At 41.2% G+C, this 27,252-nt stretch overlaps 1 protein-coding gene across 4 annotated transcripts in view; it reads left to right on the top strand.

Moving 5' to 3' along the window:
• LOC144681763 (contactin-4-like) overlaps nt 1-27,252 on the top strand; it is a 1,677,954-nt gene that overhangs the window by 1,408,913 nt on the left and 241,789 nt on the right. For all 4 annotated transcript variants that reach the window (XM_078543733.1, XM_078543732.1, XM_078543731.1 and 1 more), the window contains exon 15: nt 15,657-15,815. In XM_078543733.1, the coding sequence (XP_078399859.1) occupies nt 15,657-15,815 (159 nt within the window). The remainder of the gene's footprint in view (nt 1-15,656; nt 15,816-27,252) is intronic.

Here is a 27,252-nt window from a genome sequence, read left to right as displayed (position 1 = left end):
TAACTCTGTTTTTCTCTCCAAAGGTGTTGTCAGATCTGCTGAGTTTTTCCAGCGTTTTCTGTTTTTCTTTCACTATTGGAATTCCTGTCTTCTATCCAGCCAATGTCGGAAGAGTTGGCATTGTCGGGAAGCATGGGAAGGGAGCGGAAGGGTTGAGCATTTTTGTGGTGTGAGAGAGTTGGGGAGAGGCTGAATACAGTTGTGGGTGAGAAAGGGATTGGAACACTTGTGAGTTGTGGCTGGATGAGAACACTGTCAGGGGGTGAGGGAGGGATGAAAACAGTGTCAGGGGTGAGGGAGGGGAGAATACTGTTAGCGGGTGAGGAAGGGATGAGAACATTGTTGAGGGGGTCAGGGAAGGATGAGAACACTGTCAAGCAGTGAGAGAGGGCTGAGAACACTGTCAGGGGTGGACATTGTCGGGGGTGAGTGGGATTAGCACTGTCTGTGGGGTGAGGCTATTCAGTTTCAGAAGTTGATAGCTCCAGGAAATCTTAAAGCCATGAGTTTTTCCTTCAAGTCTCAGCGTGTTCATTCAAAGAATTGCAAGTAATTTGATTTAGAAGTGCCAGTCAGGGGATATTTAATAATTGCAGATACTGAAAATCACATTTCCTACCATGAAGCAGAGCTGGAAATAGCAAAATTAACACAAGGTTTTGGACATTTAAACTCTTCCTGGAATTTGGCAGCTAGTGCCATAAAATGGGTCATGGCTTGGCCTCTCCTGAACTGAGCTGAGGCCTGCTGGTTTTCTATAATGGAGGCTTCAGGGAGTGGCCAGCATCAGTAGTCCGGCCTTCAAAAACACTGGCAGGTGTATACTTTTTCCTGTGATTGCTATCAGTTGGAATTGTTCAGATGCTAATTGGAAAATTTGGGCCATTGTTTTATTGACAGCTCAGATTCTCTGATCTATGCTGTCAATTTCACCATGTTCATGTACACAAAATAAAGCAGTTTCAAGTGTCTGCAGTTTCAACTATTGATACTTTAAAAGGTCTGGAAGGTTGACATTTTATTGTGTTGTAGTAAAAAGGAGTTTTATTTAAGAAACTGGAAAGCTATCAATTAATGACTTTCTTTTAAGATTTTTTTACACATCCAATTGTCACTATAGGGTTTATTGATTGTATACAGTATAGTGGGCGAATGTGCATCAAAGCGCCAAAGCTCGGCATTGGGGGCACGAGGGGCCATAGTGGTGGGTGGGGGGTACACTTGGCATGGGGGGCATGAAGTGGGTTGGTAGGGGGCATGAGGTGGACTCGATGGTAGCATGGGGAGCGTGAAGGCATGCGAGGAGCTGAAGGACACTTCTGTTTTTATTTTAACTGGGCTGAAGTCCCTCAGCACCGAGGCGAGCCTTTTAAACAGCCCGCCCCTGCACCCGACAGCCCCTGTTGTCATGGGTTAACTGGCCTGACTCCAGCCTGCATCCACACCCCACCTCCCCCGCAATGAAAATCTTGTCCTTGTGGGCAATTTCTCCCCATCCATGCTGAGCCAGGAATTTTCCCAACTCCCACTACCATCTCAACGATGATAACCCAGGCCATAGGCTTTGATTTTCAGAGTAAGAAGATTTCATAAATGCTTGTATGGTTGTAGTTTCATGCCCAAAACTGATCATAAGCTACTGACAGCTACTTTGAATCCAAAGTCTCTGGTACCCACTTGAGCTGCAGCCCGAATGGAGCGATAGCTTTGATTTTGTCTGCTTATCAGTCTTACATTAAATGCAGATGATTGGAAGATCATTGTAATGTTGATATGTTGTCTAGATTACCATCCCCATCAGAGGTAAAGCCCAACAGGGAAGATGTATTTTTCTTTTCATGTAGATGAGTTGCCAGTCACAGCAAATTACATTGATAGAACAGCTTGTAGAGATACTCTATTGGCAAGGGTGTATGACTATATTGCAAATGGCCAACACATACTGCATTTAGAAATTAGGCCATTTTTCTATGTCTGAGCATGAGTTGTCAATTGATAAAGGCTGCGCTATGTAGGAAGTAATTCCTGAAAGGTACCGATTGCAGTTGTGATGTAATCTTCATGATCAACACTCTGGGATAAGCTTGACAAAGATTCGAGCAAAAAGCTATCTTTGGTGGACAGGGTTAGATGCGGTCACAGAATTTACAGTGAAACAGTGTAGAGTATGTCAACTTGTAAAAAAGAAGCCACCATCAGTACCTTTGCAATCATGGAAATGGCCAGCTAGAGTGTAGCAGTGGCTGCACATAGATTTGGCAGAATTTGAAGGACAACAGCTATTCATATTGATCGAAAGCCATGCAAAGTGGGTTCAGGGGTTTCCGATGAATCGAACAGCAACCAGCAAAACTCTAGATATTTTGTGTAGTTTGTTTGCTGTTTAATGGTTGCCAAAGGAAATTGTGCCCAAAAACAGACCTTAGTTTTGTTCAGAAGAGTTTGCAAACTTCATGATATTGAAAGAGGTAGAACACACTAGAGTTCCACCATATCATCCTGCTTCAAATGGAGCAGTAGAAGGCACAGTACAAATTGTTAAATGTACTCTTGTAAAGTGAATGCTGGATACAAATTGGAAGAAATGTCAGTTGTTATAGGCTCTCAAACTGGCGATTTTTTTGTTTATTCGTTGTAACACACCTCAAACTACCACCAGAGGAACGCCCTCTGAATTGTTTCTAAGAAGACAGCCTGAAATGGGATTTTCATTGCTGAAGTCACATTTAGCATAGTTAGTAGAAGGGAGACAAACAAAACAGAAAGAGAGTCATGATAGGGGTAAAGTGAGAGAAAGCAGTCTGAAGTTGAATCAGAAGTTTAAGGTGAAAGATCATCATCGTAAGTGTTTGAAGTGGCTACCAGGAAGAGTTGTGAAAATATGTGGTCCTCATACATATTTGATCAAGATGTTTGGTAATGGAAAGGTTAAGTTTGTACATAGAGATCATGTTTTACCTTCAGAGACTCATGAAGAAGAAGGAAGTTGGGAAGATCAAATGGGCCTGATAGTTGGGATACGAGGAGAGTACCAATGGTTGCTCCAACACAAGTTGTGCCTGAAACCAGTTCAGATCTGAGTCAGAGTCAGACATACGTGTCTGATGGAGTGGAAATTTCAAATGAAGGTTATGGGCAATGTCAGTCTTTGTCAGAGAAAACTTCCCCTCAGATTCAGGCCCAGATGGGTTAAGACTCTTTCCTAGATTCCAAAAGTTTGGGCCAAGGAAGGAGATATCTTGTTAGGAATAGGAAACCAGTGGTTCAGTTTGATTTGTAAATAATTGACATACAAGAAATGTACATAGTTATATGGATTTTGAACTTTACGTAAATTTTTCATTAAGGAGGGGGAGTGTAATAACACTCTCCTGTAGCCATTTATGTATGTATGTATAAAATTCAAACCAGAATAAACCCATTCAGTTGGGTACTTGACTTCCATGTGGAACACAGGGTGGGATTTTCCAGCCCCACCCACTGCAGGGGTCATCCAGTCCTGTCAAAAGTCATGGGCTTTTGGCTGGGCCACTGCATCGCCCTCAGCAGGTCCCACCATATATGGCTCATTTCTACAGTGGGCAGTTGTTATGTCTTGTGGTCCCCAGAAGTTTGGAATAATCACACTTCTGGACACAAATACTGGAGGTTTCATCAAGTGTATTTTTCCAGATTTCACCATGTGATGTAGAACAATACACTGTTGCTTTGGTACACTGCCGAAAATGCAGTATTGGGTGATGTGGAACTCTGGATATACATGTATATCTATGCATGACAATATAGTTCCTAAATCATATCGAAACAATTGTTACAATATAACATCCCTCCTTCTTTAAAAAACAATACCTCTTAATATCAACATTATCTTTTAATCATTAACATTTTTATGTCTAAACTAAAGAAAATTTACAATTGACTTTTATAATTAAATGTGTAATTCTGAACTTAAAACTCTTTGTAGCTTGTTTTTTTTTCCTCAAAAATATTATTCATGGTATCGCTCTGGCAGTAAAATGTTGTGCCTCCATTTTGTGGATTTGGTGTGTCTTCATCTCATGGATTTGGTATTCATCGCTCTCAGTCCTTTTGTAGAAGCATCTAATGGGGAGTGACAAGTTTCCTGGTGTTGTAGTATGACAGACTCCTTGCATACTACAGCTTTGAGTTGGTTGAAACTCCTCCCACATGACTCTGACCACTGGTACTCAGCATCTTCCCTCATCAGCTCTCATAAGTTTGCTGTGTGTTCTGCCATATGAGATATGAAAGCACTCGTACTGGATCAAGCCAAGGAAACTTCTCAGCTCTTTCTTGACTCTTGGGATCTTCCACCTCAGAGATAGCTGTGACTTTTTCAGGACTTGACTTGGCTCCATCAGGCGTGTCCCAAAGAACTGGCATTCTGTCACCTTAACAATGAATTTGCCTGCGTTTATCGTGATCCCAACTTTCCTGGTTCTCTCCATGCCTTCATGTAGCTGATAGTCATGATCTTTTTCATCTACACCATAGATGTGGGTATCATCAGCTTTGCAGACTGCTCCTTTGCATCCCTTATATGTCTTGTCTGCTTTCTGCTGGAACACATCTGGGCTTATTTTAAGGTGAAACGGTAGACATGGGAATTTGCACAGTCCAAAGTGTGTATTGTATGCTGTCAACAGCGAAGGTTTCTCATCAAGCTTCACATTCCAGCAGCCATTTCTGGGATCAAGCCTGCTGAAAATCTTTGCACCTGCCAGTCCTGGCGTGATCTCTTCCAGTTTTGTAGTAAGGTAGCAATTCCCCCTCATGGCTTTGGGATTCCCCTTTGGGACCCAGGCAAATTAGTAGCCATCCATTTGGCTTTGCTTTCACAACAATAGAATTTACCCAATTTGTAGGCTCTGTAACTGTGACAATCAATTTCTTCCATCACTTGGAACTCTCTTTCAAACTTTTCTTTTGGCTCTTTTAGTTCTTTACATCGGGGAAGAATAATTGGTTGCATCTCTGGATCGATGGTGGTGTGATGCTCAAAATCTTCAAAGCATCCAGTCGTCTCATCAAAACACTCTGGATGTATTTCTTTCTTGCTTCTGATTGGAGGCCATTTTTCAATGGGTGCAGTTCCCTTCAACCCTCAGCGATGCTTCCTTTATCTCATGGCTTACGGAAATCAGCTGTAGTTCTTCACATCTACCCAACCCCAGGATAGCAGAACCATCTGTTTCAGTGATTTTCAAATTAGTATGATATTGACAATACTAATATTATAATAATATTTAATTCATTAATATTATAAGTTAATATTAATATTGATATTGAATTATTAAAGGATATGGGGAGCAGGCGGGAAAATGGAGCTGAAGCCATGATGGCCATGATCGTATTGAATGGCGAGCAGGCCCAACAGGCCACTTGTGTTCTTGTGATATAAAGCGAAAATATGAAGACTAACCTGAAATATTTCTCAGTTTTCATATACTCCCAAGTAAAAGAAAAATGGATGATTTTTTTTTAATTGCTCCACATTTAAGGTTCTAATCAAGACAGCAATGAATGAAATGTTTATAACTTGGCACAACTGGCATGGAATAGGCTTGTTAAGTTTTAAGTTTTCCAAATGATGTAAGTTGCTAATGTCAAGTAATGCTGACAGCTGTTATCTGCAAATATCCTTAATATTATATAATGTTGCTTTCAAAATAGTTTCTGCACGCAATCGTTTGGCGAAAGAATAAGGGAAAAATACTACATATTAAATCAAACTGACAGATAGAGAACTGAAAGGATATATCAAGTTACTGCCATTACTCTCTGCCAGTACACTTTGAGCCACGATGAAGAATCTCTTTCAATGTCACTGAAGGGATGCATGGGCGCATAATGAAAATACCCACATTTACTTGAGATGTAACAATTTCTTGTAGACATTTTTTTCATCTCCAGGTTGGAGAAAGGAAGATGCACAGGCAGATGGGCAGTGTTATTTTGCATTGCTTTTATATACAGGCTTGAGGCAAAACTAAATCAAAACAGTTAATGCTGAACAACAAAAATGCATGCAAAGAAATCCTTTACATTTATGTAACTCCTTTATTAGCTTCATAGTCTAATTTAGTGTGCCAAATAATAAGACAAACAGATCCTTAGAAGTATCTGCAGTGCAGTCATTATAAGAACATAAGTAACTCTGTAATAATAATAGATCTGTGTAGTAATTCTATATAATTTCTACAATTTTTATACATTTTATTACAGGCAGTTAAGAGACATGTTTACTTGAATAAGCCTCAAATCAGGAAACAGCAGGCATGCTCCCTTTTAATTTATTGGACAGAAAGAGAAGCACGCCCATGGTTTCCTAATATGCTTTCCCAGTAGGAGTGCATATTCAGAAAATCAACCCTATAAAGTATTGCTCGATACAAAGCACCTGATTTATAATTACAAAAATGAGTGCGCAGTTCAACGTTGTTTAACAAGCATCAAGTATGATAATAGCACAGAACTAGTGTTTGTAGGTAAAGCGATCAGCAACAAATAAACATTAACAGTGATAAGGATTAGATTAGGGACTACAAAATAAAGTAACACTTACTGGAGAAGTCTTGCATGCTATCAATGAGCAAAATGTCTAATTTTCCTTGTCCTAGTGTAAAGCAGTAAGATAGCTCAAGCTAGTGCCCATATAATGTGAATGTTGATTGAATTTTGATTGATATGGAATTTTGTTCCATCTGAAATTTCTTATAATTGAATGATAGATGATTAATGACCAGAGTGCCTGACACACAGCTAAAGCCTGCTTTTTAACACAGCGAGCACAGGCTGAGAGTTACCCCTGAAAAATGTTGTTGACTATTTGTGTTATATTAAGGGCCAAAAGTGAAAGGGAAAGCTTTACCTGCACCTCCAGGTCTATTATGAGTTGTTACAGAATTCTATTTGACAAAAAGAACGTTGGCTGTAATTTTTAAGGTGATATTAGTTGTTATTTTAATAATACAACTTTTGATGGAAGACATAAATTAATTACTTGTGCTTGTGCCACCGAAATAATTGCACAAAATTAGGAATTATCTTCTTACATGCTGTATTTGCTTGTTTATTATTTACATTACTTGGTACCACAGGTTCCAAAACGCTACCAACTTCAACTGTATTGAAATAATACAATGATGTCCACACTTTCCCTTAGCATTTTGTAAGTACAAGTACATTTTGGTAAGTAGTTAAAAAAATACTTGCTTTAGCTCTCCAGCATTCTCTATTTTCAGAATTGGAGGTGTCATATTCTTGAATGAAGTGAATCATACAAGTCTGCTGGAGACAACAAGGAGAAAAATATTCTTGTAAAATGTGTTAGTTCCAAGAGCTTTCTCTTTCAAAATAACTGAAATTGAACCCGAGCGGCCATAATGGAAGCCGAAGATTTGACAGTATGACTATAGTATAACTATAGTTACAAAATAAAATAAGACTTATCACAAGGATTAAATTGTGTCTCATTTTCTATTCCTACGATTGTGAGTTGCACTGATTCTAGCATTCTAAATCTGCAATCTTGCTCTTGCTGCATATCTGGTCATGCAACCAGAAAGACCAATGAGAACCTGGGAAGTTGCTCCTGTTTTTGAAAGACTCGTGTGGATAGGACTGCTGTTAATCGTTTGACTATGGCTGCAGAATCCTTCCTGTTCCTGAATATTTTTCCATAGAAATGTGAGGTTCAGTATCAATGAGAATGTGGGACCATTGGGCGGAATTTTTTTGGAGTTGGGACCATATGCAAGTCCTGGGTCCGCACCGGTGCACGACGGGAGCACACGGGCAATTTTCCCAAGGCAACGTTTTAATGGCTGCTGCCAGGCCCGCAGTGCAGTGAAGGATGGCGAATGGGCTCTCCATGTTGCTGAAGGCCAGCAGTCCTGGAGCCTCATACAGCAGTGCCACCAGGAAAGGTAGTCACAGTTGGGGGAGGCTGGAGAACATGAGGGCATCTCAACATGGAGACACACTCTAGGGTGTGGTTTAAGTATTTGAGGGTGATAGGTGCACTGACCAGAGGGGAAACCCTCTAGCAGCAGCAGTGCTGGGGCCGTTGGAGTGCCATTTACTGCCGGCCACCCAATGCCACCCCTGGGAATTAAGCTGCCGGGAGGTAGTGTCCATGCAACTGATGTGGGGGGAGGGGGAGGTGTTTCATCACTGGCAAAACATCAGGAAATTACTGTTACTTGAGCCGTTAATTATTCAAATTAACTTCCCACCTCCAACCAGTGGCCAGCAGTTCTGCCACTCAGCCACCCGCAGCAGCATAACTGCATCCAGTGGAGCTCCCTGGCATTTTACCGGTCCTCCCAGCCCACTGTCCCGAGCCAGTAAAATCCCAGCCATAATATCTACTTTGGCCTAAAATAAGAAGATGAGTGAATAAACAGAACACTTATGCATCTAAAATTGTCAGAAAATTTGTTTATAAATATAAAGTTAGTGCTTACATTTTATAAGTTACTATAATATGTTTGAACTTGTGGTTTAGCATGTAGTGTTTGTATCTCCGTGTGCCCTGAGCTGTCATCGTTAAAGTCTCCCATTTTGATTGTTATATATGAATTGGGTATAGAATGAAAAATTTGGCTTCAGTTGTATGATCTCAATCTGAGTGGGCTAGCCAGCTAAGAATAGAACTATACTGCAATTGTACAAACAGTGCATTGAGCTCGAAAGGCACAAATTCGCACATCTATTGCCTATTGCCTTTATTTGTTTTCTTTAGTGCTATATGTTTAGAGTAAGTCAACCAAGGTAAAATGTGACTACATATAGATGTTAGAGAAATCAACCATGAAATCCATAGTTTAGTGTTAGTTCATACGTGCAACTGAGTTGACTTATTTGTCACGCTTCATTTCAAAGGAAAGTTAGTTATTTTTCACATTGCTCTCTTCACGTGAAAAGCACCTAATGGGATCTTGGTGATAATGTTAAATGAAGTGATATCGTTGTTTCTAAAAGCACTCAAGGGGTTATACATGCCTGAACATGATTGTAAAGTAAGTCACTGTTGAAGCTATCATGAGTGTTAAGCCTTTGTGGCATTGTCTTCTGGTGCAAGAATATCAGTAGATTTTCTTCTTCACTTCAGTCTGATTTTGTAATGCATTATTTGCCTTTTACAGTGTTCTAATCTCCTCTTGAAGAACCAGGGGAGGCTGTGGTGTAGTGGTATTGTCACTGGACTGGTAAACCAGAGACCCAGGGTGATGTTCACTGACACTCCACCGGCAGATGGTGGAATTTGAATTCAATAAAAATCTGGAATTAAAAGTCCAGTGATGACCACGGACCACGTTGATTGTCGTAAAAACCCATCAGATTCACTAATGTCCTTTAGGGAAGGAAATCTGCCGTCCTTACCTGGTCTGGCCTACATGTGACTCCAGATCCACAGCAATGTGGTTGACTCTTAAATGCTCTCTGAAGTGGCCTAGCAAGCCACTCAGTTGTATCAAACCGCTAAAAAGTCAATAAAAAGGAATGAAACCAGACGGACGACCCAGCATTGACCTAGGCACCGGAAATGACAACAGCAAACCCAGCCCTGTCAACCCTGCAAAGTCCTCCTTATTAACACCTGGAGGCTTCTGCCAAAATTAGGGGAGCCGTCTCACAGACTAGTCAAGCAACAGCCTGACATAGCCATACTCATGGAATCGTATCTTACAGATCATGTCCCAGACATCACCATCGCCATCCCTGGGTATGTCCTGTCCCACCGGCAGGACAGACCCAGCTGAAGTGGCGGCACAGTTGTATACAGTTGGGAGGGAGTTGCCCTGGGAGTCCTCAACATCAACTCTGGCCTCTATGAATTTTCATGACATCAGGTCAAACATGGGCAAGGAAACCCCTTGCTGATTATCACATGCCGCCCTCCCTCAGCTGATGAATCAGTACTCCTCCAAGTTGAAAACCACTTGAAGGAGGCACTGAGGGTGGCAAGGGTGCAGAATGTACTCTGGGTGGAGGATTTCAATGTTCATCACCAAGAGTGGCTCAGTAGCACCACTACTGACCAAGCTGGCCGAGTCCTAATGGACATAGTTGCTAGGCTGGGTCTGCTGCAGGTGGTGAGGGAACCAACAAGAGGGAAAAACATACTTTACCTCATCCTCACCAACCTGCCTGCTGCAGATACATCTGTCCATGACAGTATTGGTAAGAGTGACCATTGCACAGTCCTTGTGGAGACAAAGTTTCCTCTTCACATTGAGGATACCCTCCATCGTGTTGGGTAGCACTACCACCACCATGCTAAATGGGATAGATTTCAAACAGATCTAGCAACTCAAGGCTGTATTTCCATGAGGGGCTGTGGGCCATCAGCAGTAGAATTGTACTTGAATACAATCTGTAACCTCATGGCCTGGTATATCCCCCACTCTAACATTACCATCAAGCCAGGGGATCGATCCTGGTTCAATGAAGAGTGCAGGAGGGCATGCCAGGAGCAGCACCAGGCATACCTAAAAATGAGGCATCAACCTGGTAAAGCTACAACACAGGACTACTTGCGTGCCAAACAGCATAGGCAGCAAGCGATTGACAGAGCTAAGCAATTCCACAACCAATGGATCAGATATAAACTCTGCAGTCCTGCCACATCCAGTCGTGAATGGTGGTTGACAATTAAACAACTCATGGGAGGAAATATCCCAATCCTCAATGATGGAGGAGGCCAGCACATCAGTGCAAAAGATAAGGGTGAAGCATTAGCAACAGTCTTCAGCCAGATGTGCTGAGTGGATGATCCATCTCGGCCTCCTCCAGAAGTCCCCAGCATCACAAATGCCAATCTTCATCCAACTCAATTCACTCCCCGTGATATTAAGAAACGGCTGAAAGCACTTGATACTGCAAAGGCTTTGAGCCCTGACAATATTCCAGCAATAGTACTGAAGACTTGTGTTTCAGAACCTGCCGTGCCCCTAGCCAAGCTGTTACAGTACTTCTACAAAGCTGACACCTACCCGGCCATGTGGAAAATTGCCCAGGTATGTCCAGTACACAAAAGGCAGGACAAATCCAACCCGGCCAATTAATTAATGTGCTGAAGGAGAGTCATCTGGACTCGAAACGTTAACTCTTTCTCTCCACAAATGCTTTCAGACCTTCTGAGTTTTTCCAGCATTTTTGTTTTTGTTTCAGATTTCCAGCATCCGCAGTATTTTGCTTTTACCGGCCAATTACTGCCCCATCAGTCTACTCTCGATCATCAGTAAAATGATGGAAGGAGTCTTCAACAGTGCTATCAAGCGGCACTTACTTAGCAATAACTTGCTCACTTATGCTCAGTTTGGGTTCCACCAGGGTCACTCAGCTTCAGACCTTATTGCAACCTTGGTTCAAACATGGACAAAGGAGCTGGACTCCAGAGGTGAGGTGAGAGTGACTGCCCTTTACATCAAGGCAGCATTTGGCCAAGTGTGAGCCAAGAGACCTAGCAAAACTGGAATCAATGGGAATCAGGGGAAAACTCGCTGCTGGCTGGAGTCATACCTACAACAAAGGAAGATGATTATGGTTGTTGGAGGTCAGTCATCTCAGTTCCAGGAGATCACTGCAAGAGTTCTTCCGGTAAATTCCTAGGCCCAACCATCTTCTGTTGCTTCATCAGTGACCTTCCTTCCATCATAAGGTCAGAAGCTGGGATGTTTGCTGATGACTGCACTATGTTCAGCACCATTTGCGACTTCTGCTAGTTAGTAAGCCACCTCCTGACTCCCCATAGCCTGTCCACCAACTACAAGGCACAAGTCAGGAGTACTCTCTCCTTGCCTGGATGAGTGCAGCTCCGACAACACTCAAGAAGCATGACACCATCCAGGACAAAGCAGCCCGCTTGATTGGCACCACTTCCATAAACATTCACTTCCTCCACCACCGACAAACATTGGCAGCAGTGCATACCATGTACACGATGCACTGCAGGAACTCACCAAGCCTCCTTAGACAGCACCTTCCAAGACCACGACCTCTACCATCTAAAAGGACAAGGGCAGCAGATAGATGTGAACACCATCACCTAGAAGTTGCCCTCCAAGTCACTCACCATCCTGACTTGGAAAAATATCACCGATCCTTCACTGTCACTGGGTCAAAATCCTGGAACACCCTCCCTAACAGCACTGTGGGTATACGTACATCTCAGAGACTGCAGCGGTTCAAGAAGGCAACTCATCACCATCTTCTTAAGGGCATTTAAGGATGGGCAATAAATACTGACCTAGCTAGTGCTGCCCACATCCTGTACATGAATTGACTAAAAATTCCATATCTATAACAACCAACACATCATAGAGCACTAATGGAGGCCATTCAGCCCATTGAAATTGTGCCTGTTCTTTGAAAAAAATCCAATTAGTCCCATGCGCCTGCTTTTCTCCCATAGCCCAGCAGTTTTCTTTTTTCTTTTCAAGCACTTATTCAGTTCTCTTTTGAATGCTACTATTAAATCTTATTGCACAATCCTTTCAGGCAGTGCATTCTAGATCATAACAACTCGCTGTGTATTTTCTTTATCCTTGTGTCACCATTGGTTATTTTGGCAATTGTGTTAAACCTGTACCTTCTGGTTACCAAGCCTTCTGCCATAGGAAACAGTTGTTATTTGAGTATTGCTGAAAAAAGACATTGTCAAAGCTTTTCATTTTACACTCAGCAGAAGAATACCGATGTCACAGGAAGCAACAAGTTTATACTGAATGAGAAGAGAATGCTGATTGTTTCACAAGTGAACTCTGATTGATAGAGGCATTGCCATGGAGAATGCTGATTGTTTCGCAAGTGAACTCTGATTGATAGAGGCATTGCCATGGAGAATGCACCAGTTAGTGGTGACTGACAGTTAACTGCCAAGTATTGTTTGAAATTTAAACCAGGCAGCTGGACTCTGATTGGTCAAGGCATTGCCCAGAGGAATGAACCAGCGAATGGCTATCACTTATTTTGTTTAGCTGATACAGGTGCAATGTGTGTACATGCTCTTTCTGTCTGCAAAGAACATGGACCTGTATATTAATATATGTAGCTTCTTATTTATTCTATCAAAATCCCTCATGATTTTGAATACCTCGCTCAGATCTCAAAGGAGAACATTTCCGTTTCTCTAATCTCTGCGTCTAACTGGTCTTTCATCCCTGGTACCATTCTGATAACCTCATCTGCATCCTCTCTGAGCCTTGATTTCCTTCCAGAAGTGTGGTGCCCAAAATAGAACACAATATCCCAACATTGGACACAGCTAGTTATTTATAAAGGTTTAGTTTAACCTCCTTGCTTTTGTACCCTATGCTTCTATAGACAAAGCCAAGGATCCAGTCTGCCTTTTTAACAGCCTTCTCAACTTGACCTGCCAGCTTCAATAAAACCTCCGCCCCCCCACCCCCAGATAGCTCTGTTCCTGCACCCCCATTAAAATTGCACCATTTAGTTCATTTTGCCTCTCCTTATCCTTCCTACCCAAATGGATCACTTCACAGTTATTTGCATTAAACTTCATCTGCCATGTGCCTGCACTTCCTCCAGTGTTTCTATATGCTCCTGATGTCTGTTACGAGATCCTCCTCACTGTTTACTACTGAAAACTTTGAAATTGTGCCCTGTATACCCAGGGCATTCATTTATATCAAAAAGACCAGTGGTCCTAACACCAATCTCTGGAACACACCACTGCATACTTCCCATCAGTATGAGAGACAATCATTCACTCTCTGCTTTCTATTGCTTAGTTAATTTCATATCCAGACTGCCACTGCCACTTGAATCCCATGAGCTTCAATTTTGATAACACAAGTGGATATAAATTATCAACGTCTGTGAATAAAAATAGGACATTTGCAAGGCCAAATCTTCAAGCAAATGTGTATTGATTGCAAAGAGATTTTATGCCATACAGCATGTGCACCAAATCTCTTCTCTTGATTCATAATGCAACAGCACTTATCCTTGTCAAAGTGAGGGATTAGTTGAGTGGATGACATTCAATTTAACCCTATTTATGATATATTTCTAATCAGATCAACCCACTCATTCTGAATCATGTTCAAGTTGTTCTATGAAATGTAAATTCTTTCCAAGATGTCATTTAATTTACATTAACAAGACATCAATCCTTTTACTTTTATAATACCTTAATAAGTAGATTGAATTAAAATACATTTGAGTTTCTTGTGCATTTGATAAATCATTAGGTAGGACTGCTGTGGGAGTTCTCTCGATATCCCACCATAACTGCAATAGCAGATCAGCAGGGGCCAAAGATAAATAGAATAAATGTTTATGCTATTTCAATAAGGTTTAACATCAATTTCCACTGATGTAATGGTAAGAGATCAAAGAGACCAATGTGCCCCATAACCTATTAATATTTACTGCTGTTTTTCCCAGCGTATCGCAAACCTTTAACATTGCTGTAAATATACCCAAATATAGAAATCATCTAAATAGACTGGGGTTCAAATGAGAAAAGAGGTAAAATTATACAAAGCCAAAATGTAAATATGGCTGAGAATTGCTCAGTTGGTTAGTTATGTGTTGATTTCATAGTTTAGTAGAAATATTTATGGCATATATAAGTGTATTTAATACAATGTAATTTCACTAAGCCAAAATAGCTTTCAGCATCACTTATTGAACCTGGACCCATCTGCGTACTATTACTTTCAATTGTTATAATCTGTTTACAGTCAGCACTTTTTGAAACTATTTTTTACAAGAACTAAATTCCATCCTTTAGTTTATATAAGTAATGTAACCAGAATAGCTCATCTGTTTCAAGGGGGTGGAATTGGTGGAAAACATGGCACAGGAAAAGCCAACGGGTCTTGTGCATGCCTATTTTTGCAGCGATGATTAAATTTCTAACTACTTCATTTACCCTCCAATTCTTCAAATTAAATATAATTCCTGGAAAGGCATGTGCTTCTAACAAGATGGGGTAGAAAATCAAACCAATTTAGATATTTCCCTCTCCCTCCCAGTGGTATAATTAATGTGCATTGAATTCTGCTGCATCTCCCTTTTGGCAGGATTATTCCTGTTGTCAAATTTCTCAATCACGCTCAACTGCCTCCACAGTGCAATGTCATTCATATAAAGTCAGTGTTTAGCCTTTAACAGATTTTGCCTATATGATGTCCACAAGATGAAACATTTCCTCTCCTACATTTTTTTGAATCCTCTGTGTTTAATGGCATGCACTGTTATATGAACAAGGAGGTTTAGATGTTTTCAACATGAATATAACCAACTTAAATCCTGGCCAAAGTAAATTTTAAGTGAAACATCTGATTTTTATTATTTTGCATATTGTTGTGCAAGAAATTATGTTTTTAAAGACTGCAATAAGATCAAAAGGCAGCTCACCCCACATCTGCTTAGACTTATCCAACATTGTTCCTTACGACTTAAGTTTTTTCTCTTTTGTCTGGGAAAAAAAGCATAGCAGCTGTTTCTTATCCAAATCTTCAGTCTCCTGCAGTCTGCTGTTAGCAAAGGGGTGATTTTCACTCCTGTTTTACCTAATGTCCTTTGCTTTAAACAGCTGGTGCCCTGTTATCCATCATATGGCATCCTCTCACGTGTTTTTTTGTCTTGTATTTCAGTTCCACCAGGTCCACCAGGGGGTGTTATAGTGGAGGAGATCACAGATACCACAGCTCAACTCTCTTGGAGCCCTGGCATTGATAATCACAGCCCAATTTCCATGTACACGGTGCAGGCACGAACTCCCTTTTCAGTGGGTTGGCAGGCTCTTAAAACAGGTAAATCTGAGCAGTATTCAGAAATGGCATAATGAAAACAAATCTGCATTATGGATGTATTTTACCAATGGAGTTGGATTTTTTATTTTCAAATTTGCTATTTGATAAAATTTGGGCTTACTATAAGGTACATTTGTTAATTACCTTATTTTGTGGATCAGAAACCGTTTTTCAGGCATTTATATTAACTTCACCTGCAAAAACATCCAATTGCTAGAACATTTATCTTGCACATCTAGTGGTAGATTATCTTGCATGCACTTCACTTTTCAAAAAGGCCGAATGATCTGTCTGTTCATTTTAATGTCATATTCCCAATGCAAATGCTAATGTATACAAATTTAAATGGGTCTGTAATGTTGTATTAGCTCAGGCATTTGAAGATGGATTGGAATTTATTTTTAAACAAGAGTTCTGAATATCTTTTTTTCAGCTTTCAGCATTCTCCCTTATGTAACATCTTTGAAAATGAGTTTCTGTCACTTTGGTTTTAATCCTTGACCAATAACATAGAAGATAAAAGCAGAACCACAGAATATTTTGTTACTCGCACTGATCTCTGAATAAAACCAACATTGGGCATATACCGGTGTAAGGAATATTTAACTTTAAATTTGGTTTAATCCAGTCTTGTTCTGAAATGAAGTAAAGCGATTTGTGCCTCAAAGCATTGCTTTGGAACAGTAATGTTGTGTCTTACACTGACTAAGACTAACATGTAGACTCACAGCAGGCAGCCATTATTTGAGCTAACTTCATTTATAGCTCTCCAACAAAGAAGGCAGCAGAGAGGCCTGTAGAACAAAATACCCAGCTCTTACAATATACTACACTCCCTCCACACTTGAAAAAAGCTTATACATTAAAATGTAAAATGGCATAACATATTTTCCCAGAATTCAGTATGCCTAAAACAACATCAACAATACCTGAAATTTAATAGGTTGGGTTGCTTATTTGTTTCTATTATAATCACAACAAAAACATACATAAACGATATTGCCAGAGTAATTTACATGTAAAAAATATGTTTTTCCTTGGCATCAGCATATGTTGAACAAAAATATCATCATTTGACAAGAAACAATTAATTTGTTTCTTTCTTCCTACGTACTTTCAATTAATCAATCTGGCTTCTTTCTTTTACTGCCTGGGTATCTCCTGCCATTTCCATTAGCTTGACTCTGCTCTCTCAGCATCTTTCCTGTGTCAAATCTGAACGTTGACTTTGCTTTTCAACTCCACTTAATGGTTGCAACTGTGATATTGATTTGCGTTAAACAAAGACCCTGAGTCACTTTGCTCTTCCAGTGGATTCTGTGGTAAAGGCAAACTTTCAGTTCCTTTTTGACTTTCACTTTGGGCTGTAGGATTCTAGGAGGTTTCTCCTGTTCTCCTTTTGTCCAATTTCCTCTTTCAAGCAAATGATCAACATGACACTGGAGTCTCTCTCCAATTTTCACTGGATTTGTGAAAGTACCTAGTGTCTTTATAAGAACTCCAATTACGTAGTTCTCCGAATCATCTTGACGGTTTTCCACCATGACCTTCTGAGCAGCACTGAACTCTCCAAATCTCTTACATGCATCATGCATCATAACTCATCTTCACCTTGTCTTGCTTTTCTCTTGCTTTGCTATTGAAGTCAGGCTTAAGCAAATGAAACCTTGTCCTAGGAGTGTGTTTAAATGCTAACAGGTAAGGTGAGCAACCTGTTGTAGACTGTGAGGTTATTCTGTAAGAGAACACTGTGTCGAACAGATACACAGAAATTACTATCTAGCTTGGCACTTAACAAATACTTCTGCAAAGACTTCTTCACAATCTGTACACTTCTTTCTGCAGCACCATTCAATGCAGAGTGCGTTTGACTCCATTCTTACTCAGAAATATTTCAAACTCTTCTGTTTTAACCTGTGGGCCATTATCTGTCACCAACACCCCCAGAAACCAATAAGATGCAAACCAACTTATCAAAACCACAGTGGTTTTGGCTCTTGTGGCATTGGGCACAGACTCAACATTTATCCACTTGCTATATATTGTAAGGTGGCTGAGTTGTACTATTAATGATAGAGTTGATTTGCAGATAGTTCTTGGGCGGAAGCGTTTAAGTTTATTCACAATATACTCAGCAGCAACTACATGTGTGCTTTCAACTCCAACTCTATTTCTACACTGACTGCTGAGGTAACCTGCGCTAATCTCCTATTGGTTACTACAGATCATGTGATCTTCCTTAACAAATATTATTCTTGAAGGTACATTACACACTAAATAAAACCATAATTACTACACTATAGCTATGGATCAAAATAAGGTACACTTCCCTTCCCATTCCCATGGTTTTATTGTGTTTGACCATGGAATGAAAGGAACATTGGCTTGATCAGTCCTCATTCTGAGACACACTTCACAACTTTTCACCAACTCTTCAATATCTCGATCTACCTTTGGATACCAAAATAGCTTCTTCATAGAAACGTAGAAAATAGGAGCAGGAGTAGGTCACTTGGCCCATCGAGCCTGCACCGCCATTTAATATGATCATGGCTGATCATCTATCTCAACGCCGTACTCCTGCACTCACCCCATACCTCTTGATGACTTAAAGTCCAGAAATCTATCTCTTTCCTTCTTAAATATATTCAATGACTTATCATCCACAGCCTTCTGTGGTAGAGAATTCCATAGGTTCAACACCCTCTGAGTGAAGAAGTTTCTCCTCATCTCAGTCCTAAATGGCCTGCCCCATATCCTGAGACTGTGACCCCTTGATCTAGACACCCCCACCCCCCGCAACCCCCTGACCCCCAGCCAGTGGCAATATTATCTCTGCATCCAGTCTGTCCATCCCTGTCAGAATTTTATACGTTTCAATGGGATCCCCTCTTACTCTTCTGAACACCAGTGTATACAGGCCTAGTTGGCCCAATGTCTCCTCATACGACAATCCTGCCATCCCAGGAATCAGCCTGGTGAGCCTTCACTGCGCTCCCTCTATGGCAAGTATATATTTTCTTAGGTAAGGAGACCAAAACTGCACACAATACTCCAGGTGTGGTCTCACCAAGGCCTGGTACAGCTTCAGTAAGACATCCTTGCTCCTGCACTCAAATCCTCTTGCAATGAAGGCCAACATACCATTTGCCTTCCTAACCGCTTGCTGCTCCTGCACGCCTGTTTTCAGTGGTTGGTGTACAAGGACACCCAGGCCCCTTTATACATCAACATTTCCCAGTCTATCACCATTTAAATAATACTCTGCCATTCTGTTTTTCCCACCGAAGTGGGTAACTTCACACTTATCCATGTTATATTGCATCTGTCATGTATTTACCCATTCATTCAACCTGTCTAAATCACCTTGAAACCTCTTAACACCCTCTTCATTACTCACATTCCCACCAAGTTTTGTGTCATCAGCAAATGTGGAAATACTACATTTGATTTCCTCACCCAAATCATTGATATATATTGTGAATAGCTGCTCCCTGCAGTACCCCACTAGTCACCGCATGCCACTTTGAAAAAGACTTGTTTATTCCTACTCTTTGTTTCCTGTCTGCTAACCAATTCTCAATCCATGCCAATATATTACCCCCAATCCCATGTGCTTTAATTTTACACACTAACCTCTTATGTGGAACTTTATCAAAAGCTTTCTGAAAATCCAAATGCACCACACCCATTGGTTCTCCCTTATCTATTTTGCTAGTTACGTCCTCAAAAAACTACAGTAGGTTTGTCAAACATGATTCCCCTTTCATAAATCCATGTTGACTTTGTCTAATCCTGCTGATATTTTCTAAGCGTCCTGTTATCACATCCTTTATAATAGACTCTAGCATTTTCCCTACTACCGATGTTAGGCTAACTGATCTGTAATTCGCTGCTTTCTCCCTCCCTCCTTTTTTAAATAGTAGGGTTACATTTGCCACCCTCCAATCTGCTGGGACTGTTCCAAAATCTACAGAATTTTGGAAAATGACAACCAATGCATCCATTATTTCCATGGTCACCTCCTTTAGTATCCTGGAATGTAGATTATCGGGCCCTGGGGATTTATCGGTTTCCTGTCCCATTAATTTCTCCAGCACTATTGTTTTAGTAATACTAATTTCCTTCAATTCTTCTTTCACATTAGACCTTTGTTTCCCTAGTATTTCTGGGAAGTTATTTATGTCTTCCTCTGTGAAGACAGAACTAAAGTAGTTGTTTAATTGCTCTGCCATTTCCTTGTTCCCTATTATAAACTCTTCCGTTTCGGACTATAAGGGACTTACATCTGTCTTCACTAATCTTTTTATCTTTACATGCTTATAGAAGCTTTTACAGTCCATTTTTATGTTCCTTGCAAGTTTATTCTCGCACTCTACTTTTCCCCTCTTAATAAATCTCTTGGTTTTCCTTTGCTGAATTCTAAAATGCTATCAATCCTCAGACTTGCTACTTTTTCTAGCAAGTTTATATGACTACTCTTTGTATCTAATACTATCCTTACTTTCTTTTGTTAGCCATGGTTGGGCCGTTTTCCTGTTGTGTTTTTGCACCAGAAAGGAATATATAACTGTTGCAATGCATACATTCATTCCTTAAATATTAGCCATTGTCTATCCAACATCATACCTTTTAATGAAGTTCCCCAATATATCTTAGCCAACTCATGCTTCATACTTTCGTTGTTTCTTTTGTCAAGATTTAGGACCCCAGTTTCAAATCGGACTACTTCACTTTCCAACCTAATGAAGAATTCTGACATTTTATGGTTATTGTTCCCTTAAGGATCCCACACAACAAGATTATTAATCAGCCCCTTCTCACTGCATAATACCAAATCTAGGATATCCTGTTCCCTAGGTGGTTCCTCAACATACTGATCTAAAAAACCATCTCGTACACACTTCAGGAATTCATCCACCAAAATATTATTGCTAATTTGGTTTGCCCAGTCTATGTGTAAATTAAAGTCACCCATGATCACTGTAGCACCCTTGTTACATGAATCTCTAATTTCCTGTTTAATGCCGTCCCATGCCCTATCGCTACTGTTTGCAGGCCGATAGACAACTCCCACTAATGTTTTCTGCCCCTTGTTGCTTCTTAGGTCCACCCAGAATGTTTCTACATCTAGATTTTCTGAGCCAATATCCACTTTCACTATTGCGCTGATTTCATCCTTAACTAACAACACCATGCCACCTCCTTTACCTTTTTGCCTGTCCTTCCTAAATATCGAATATCCTTGAATGTTCAGTTCCCAGCCTTGGTCAACCTGCATCCATGTCCCTGTAATCGCATTCATATCGTACCAGTTTACATCTATTCACCCTGTTAATTCATCTACCTTATTGCAAATACTCAGTGCATTCAGATACAGTACCTTTAGACTTGTCTTTAACATTTTTTACCCTTTTTTTTGTACTATGGCCCTATTTGCTGCTAGCCCTTGTTTCCTCTGCCTTCCACTTTTGCTTTCTACTTATCTGTCTTTCATTCCTATATTTGTTTCCCTCTCTTGTGTCTCCCCTCTCAGGCTCCTATCACCCTGCCAATCTAGTTTATACCTGCCCCCTGCGAGGAGATAGGACCCTGTCCTGCCGGGGTGCAACCCATCAAACTTATACAGGTTCCATCTTCCCCAGAATTGGTCCCAATGCCTCAGGAATCTAAATCCCTTCCTCCTATGCCATCTCTCCAACCATACATTCATCGGGTTTATTCTCTTATTCCTGATCTCACTAGCCTGTGGCACTGGGAGTAATCCTGAGATTACTACCTTTGAGGTCCTATTTTTACATTTTTTTCCTAGCTCTCTGTATTCTGCTTTCAGGACCTCATCCCTCTTTTAACCTATGTTGTTGGTACCGATATGGACCATGTTTGCTGCTTGTTCATCCTCCCCCTTCAGAACATCCTGCAGCCGCTCAGTGACATCCTTGACCCTGACACCAGGGAGGCAACATACCCCCTGGTGTCATGCCTGCAGCTGCAGGAATATTCATCTGTTCCTCTTACAATAGAATCCCTCATCACTAGTGTTCTTCCACTCTTTCCCACCCACCACCCCCCCACCTCCCACCGGTGCAGCTGAGCCACTCGTGGCATCCCAGACTTGGTTCTTGCTTCATTCCCCTGAGAAACCATCTCCCCGAGCAGTATCCAAAATGGAAAATCTATTGGAGAGGGAGATGGACTCAGGGGACTCCTGCACTACCTGCCTAGTGTTTTTACTCTGTCTGGTGGTCACCCATTCCCTTTCTGCCCGTGCACTCTTTACCTGCTCTTTACCTCATTGTACATGCTATCCACAAAGATCTCATCCTTGCAGATGCTCCATAGTGACTCGAGCTGCAGCTCCTGCCCCGAAACATGAATTTTGAGTAGCTGCAGCTGGAGACACTTCCTGCACACATGGTTGTGCTGGACACTGGAAGTGTCCCTGACTTCCCACATTGCATAGGAGGAGCATTCCACATGACCGAGCTGCCCTTCCATGACTTACCCTCAAATTACTCCCTTTACTTTTATTTTCTCTAGTTTAGTGAATATTAAAGACAGTAGAAATACTTACCAGGTTCTACTTACCAAGCCCACTGCTCTTCTGATTTAGGAAAGGTAGAAAGAGAAAGGACCTCTCCTACCCTCTTCAGCAAACTTCCTCTCTCACCAAACTCCAACTGAAGCACTCTAATGCAGCCCAAAGCAGCACTTCAATGCTGACCTGCTGCTTTCATGTGGACTATTCCTATGTGCTCTTGAAGTCCCTCTAACAATCTGTCTCCAAACCTTGGCAGAATAGTGCCTCTTAAACCACACAGGAGACAGCCTTGATTTACACAGTTCATTTCTATATGTGAAATACTCCTGCAATTTCTCATCATCACGCTCTTTAGGCCAGCCATTCATAACATAATTGTGCACTTTACTAAGCACCACATCCTTGTGAGTTTCTTCACTAATTTCTCTGCCAGGCACTGGCATGTTATTTGTGTATGTGAAGTAATTCACAGGTAACTCAGTGGCTAGAATCAGTCTTCACAGGAAATCTCAAAAGGACATGCACATTAGCATGATCTGCTGATTTACGGTATTTAATTTCCTACTGATGGGCCATCAAAATCAATGCCCATCTCTGAAGTTGTGCTGCCACTCAGGATGGTACTCCATTCTTTGAACCAAATATGATCATAAGGGCTTGGTGGTCAATTAACAAAGTGTACTTCCTACCATACAAGTTTTTTGTGGAACTTAGTATCACCATATTGGATTGCTAAATCCTCTTTCTCAACTTGTGAATAATTTTGTTTTAACTTAGTTAAAGCATGTGAAGCATATGTTCCAGGTTTCTCTACACCATCTTCCATATGTGAGATAAGGCCATACACCTAAAAGCTGTGATGAGGCATTGCACATGGGGAAAACAAATCCTGGAATCATAGTGGGTCATAACAGCATTACTAGTCAGTATTTTCTTCACTTCAAATGCTTCCTGACACTCAATAGACCGCCCCCAACCTATTGCATCTTTGAGCGGTTGATACAGTGGAGCAAATGTATCAGCTACATTGGGGATGAACATAAAACATTCATAGGGATTGTTGTGTATTATTCTAAGTTCTTCTTTGTTCTCTGGTCTCTTTGTTTTCAAAATCCCCTCAAACTCTCCTGCATTGAGTGGATACCTTCATCTGTTTGGTGATCCAGGTATGTTACACGTGACACCATGAAGTAACACATGTATTTTAGCTTTGATGTCATACTCTTGAAGTTGATCTAGGACTTTGTTCAACCTTACAATGTGCTCTTTCTCTGTCTTACTGCTAATTTATCCAAGAAGCAGCATACTCCTTTCATCCCACTTAGTACCTGATCCATGACTCTGTGGAACACTGCAGGAGCAGTAGACATCTCAATTGATGGCCTTTTGTACTGGTACAACCCTTTGTGTGTGTGAATGGTCAGCAGTTCTTTGCTCTTGCCAGTTAATCCTCATTCCAAATATGCATTCGATAAATCTATCTTACTGAATACTTATCCATTGGCTAAATTAGAAAACAATTTTCACTCATAGGCAGTGAGTAAGTATCATTTTCAATCATCTTATTTACCGTCTCTTTACAATCTCCACAAATCCGAACAGACTTGTCTGCTTTTTGAACTACCCCATATGGGTGCAGCCCGTTTGCTTCTCTCGCTTTCTTAATTGATCCTGTTCTTTCAAATACACAAGAACATAAGAATTATGAGCAGGAGTAAGCCATTTGGCCCCTTGAACTTGCTCCATCATTCAATAAGATCATGGTTGATCTGATTGTGGTCTCAACTCGACTTTCCTGTCTGCCCACCATAACCCTTGACTTCCTTGACAATCAAAAATCTAATCCAGCCTTGAATATATTCAATGACACAGCCTCCATTATACTCTGAGGTAGAGAATTCCAAACACGAGTAACCCTCTTGGATAGGAGGAGAAATTTCTTCTCCATTTTAAATGGGAGACCCCTTATTTTTAAATGGTGTCCCCTAGTTCTAGATTCCCCACATGGGAAACGTCCTCTCAGCATCTACCTTGTCAAGTCCCCTCAGGGCATTATGTGTTTCAATAGGATCACCTCTCATTCTTCTAAACTCCTATGGGCATAGTTTCGAACCTGCTCAAACTTTCCTCAGCAGTTAATGCCTTCTATTCAGCTTTTTACTTAGTGCTTCAAACGGTGCATGAGGTACTGGTCTAGCTTTGCTTAAATGTCAGCTCTACCTTGTCCTTTATCTTGACTTCAGCTTTGTTATGCCTAATTTTATCATTTGGACCCCCTTGCTCAAAGACCACTGTGCTCTCTTAGCACTTTCTCAATGTCAGATGTGTTCTTACTGATACCTATACTATAAATAACTTGGTCCAATTTAATTATATTTTCTTAAGCCAATTCCTCCCCATCAGGGGGACCTTGTTCCCTCCTTTTACTACCAATGGCGAGTAATAATACATATCAGCATACGCAACCTGAACACTAACTTGACCTAACACTGAAATACTGTTATTGGAATACTAGGCAGCTTCACATGTGTTTTGCACAAGGGAATGTAACTTAGAGACTTCTTGTACTCTGCTTCCGAGATAACCGACACAGTTGTAGTTATAGCAATGATGAAAGTAAGTTGCAAATCTCCGACTTTCATTTCTACTGTGTGTGCTGGAATTATATCTTTAGTCTGTTACTCTCATCTCCAGAGTGCTGTTTCTCTTGCACTCCAAGTACGATATTATGCTTCATCGATAGCATAAACTTCTGTTTCCATATCCTATCATGTGCATTCCAGAATTCCCAGACTCCTGAACTAGCTTTAGGTCTACCGCAACCTCGACCTGGAGCGTTGCTGTGACCTGGTGCTTCACTGTGATTTGGAACATTACTGTTTCCTCTACTCCTGCATGCCAACTGCATATGACTGACTTTCCCACAGACATAGCACTTTAAATCGAAATGGGGACATTTAAATGGTTGTTGGCTACCATGACAACGGTAGGATCTAAATTTCTGACTCCGAGACTGTGAACTTGATGCCGTGGCCTGGAGCTCACTGAAACCTGGAGGACCTCCCCTGCCGGCTCAGGGGGAAAACTCCCTTGCAATTTGCAACCATCTCTTTCTGCCATTTGCATGGCTGTAGCCTTATTGAAGACCTCCTCCCATGTCAGCTTATTGCCTTTGCTCAAAAGCTTGGTCTGGATTTCATGGTTTGTTGGGCTGTCTACAAACGTGTCTCTCAGGTCGATTACTAAGTTTGAGCCATACCCACAGTGACAAGAGAGTTTCTCGAATTCAAGAATGTACTCTGCAATAGTCTCACATGACAACTGCTTCCTTTCGCAGAATGCAGCTCTCAGTGCAATCTCATTCTTATCCAGGCCATAATATGAGTCCAGAATCTCAATATTTTCAGAGTAGTCCATAGCGGGGGAGTTGCAGCCAACATTGGTTTGACACCATATTAGAAACATCTGGCCCCATGGTAAAGACAACATTTTATCCACACCTTCTATTTTATTAGCTTTCAACCAAATATGTAACCTTCATTTGTGATTACACCAGTCCTCTATGTTAGGGTTGAATTCCCCCATTGTCCCCAAATATACCTTTAATGCTATTTTTTGTGATTACTTATTGTGCTGATTCCCTGTGTATCTGAATATAATGTGCACACAAAGGGCAACCTTTCAAATCACTCAAACTTCCAAAATATCAACTTTCTGAGTTACAAAAATATGTCACAATGTTCTTCAGTCATGAATTTATCAAATGAAATGTAAAAAAATAATTCTATCTCAGCCTTGTCATCATGTTTTTGTTGCATGTTGCAATGAGTGAGACTAACATGTGGACGCACAGCAGGCTACCACCTTTGAAAGAATTTCATTTACAAGCACCATGCAGAATACTGAGATACACAACAGCTACTTTTTCAAAAATATATTCTTTCACAGATTGGGGGCATCCCTGGCTAGGACAGTATTTATTGCCCACCCCTAATTGCCCTTGAGAAGGTGGTAGTGAGCTGCCTTCTTGAACCGCTGCAGTCTATGTGGAGTAGGTACGCCCACAGTGCTGTTAGGGAGGGAGTTCCAGGACTTTGCTCCAGCGACAGTGAAGGAACAACAATATATTTCCAATGTAACTTGGAGGGGAGCTTGCAGGTGGTGATGTTCCCATGCATCTGCTGTCCTTGGCCTTCTAGGTGGTAAAGGTCATGGGTTTGGAAGGTGCTGTTGAGAGTGAGTTGCTGCAGTGCATTTTGTAGATGGTACACACTGCTGCCACTGTGCATCAGTGGTGGAGGAAGTGAATGTTTAAGGTGGTGGATGGAGTGCCAGTCAAGTGGGCTGCTTTCACCTGGATGGTGTCAAGCTTCTTGAATGTTATTGGAGCCGCACTCATCCAGGCAAACGGGGAGTATTCCATCACACCCCTGATTTGTGCCTTGTAGATGGTGGACAGGATTTGGGGAGTCAGGACGTGAGTTACTCTCTGCAGGATTCCCAACCTCTGACCTGGGCCAGAATTCTTAACTCGTTGGGTGGGGGCGTGCCCAACCTGAACAAGCGTAAAATGAAACGAGATGATGTTGGGGGAGTGTCCTGATGTCATCGCGCACTTGCGTGATATTTCGGTCGGCGGGTGTGCACGGGAGCTGGCAGTGCGCCCGCCGACAATTAAAAGGCCTATTAAGGCCATTAAAGTAATAATTGAATTAAATCTTTCACTGCCTGTCCAACCTTACATTTGGTGGGCTGGCAAAAATGCCAAGCAGCCTTTGGATTTTTTAAGAAACCTCATTCATGGGTGGGATGAGGTTTCCAACAGCGATTAAAAATTAAATAAAAATTTAAACATCCATTAATAACATGTCCCTGCTCATGTGACAGAGTCACTTG

This window comes from Cetorhinus maximus, chromosome 6 (genome assembly GCF_964194155.1).
Source record: "Cetorhinus maximus chromosome 6, sCetMax3.hap1.1, whole genome shotgun sequence".
In the NCBI taxonomy this organism is placed as follows: Eukaryota; Metazoa; Chordata; class Chondrichthyes; order Lamniformes; family Cetorhinidae; genus Cetorhinus; species Cetorhinus maximus.
Note: the sequence above shows the minus strand (reverse complement) of the source record. Positions and strands in the feature narration are given on the sequence as shown.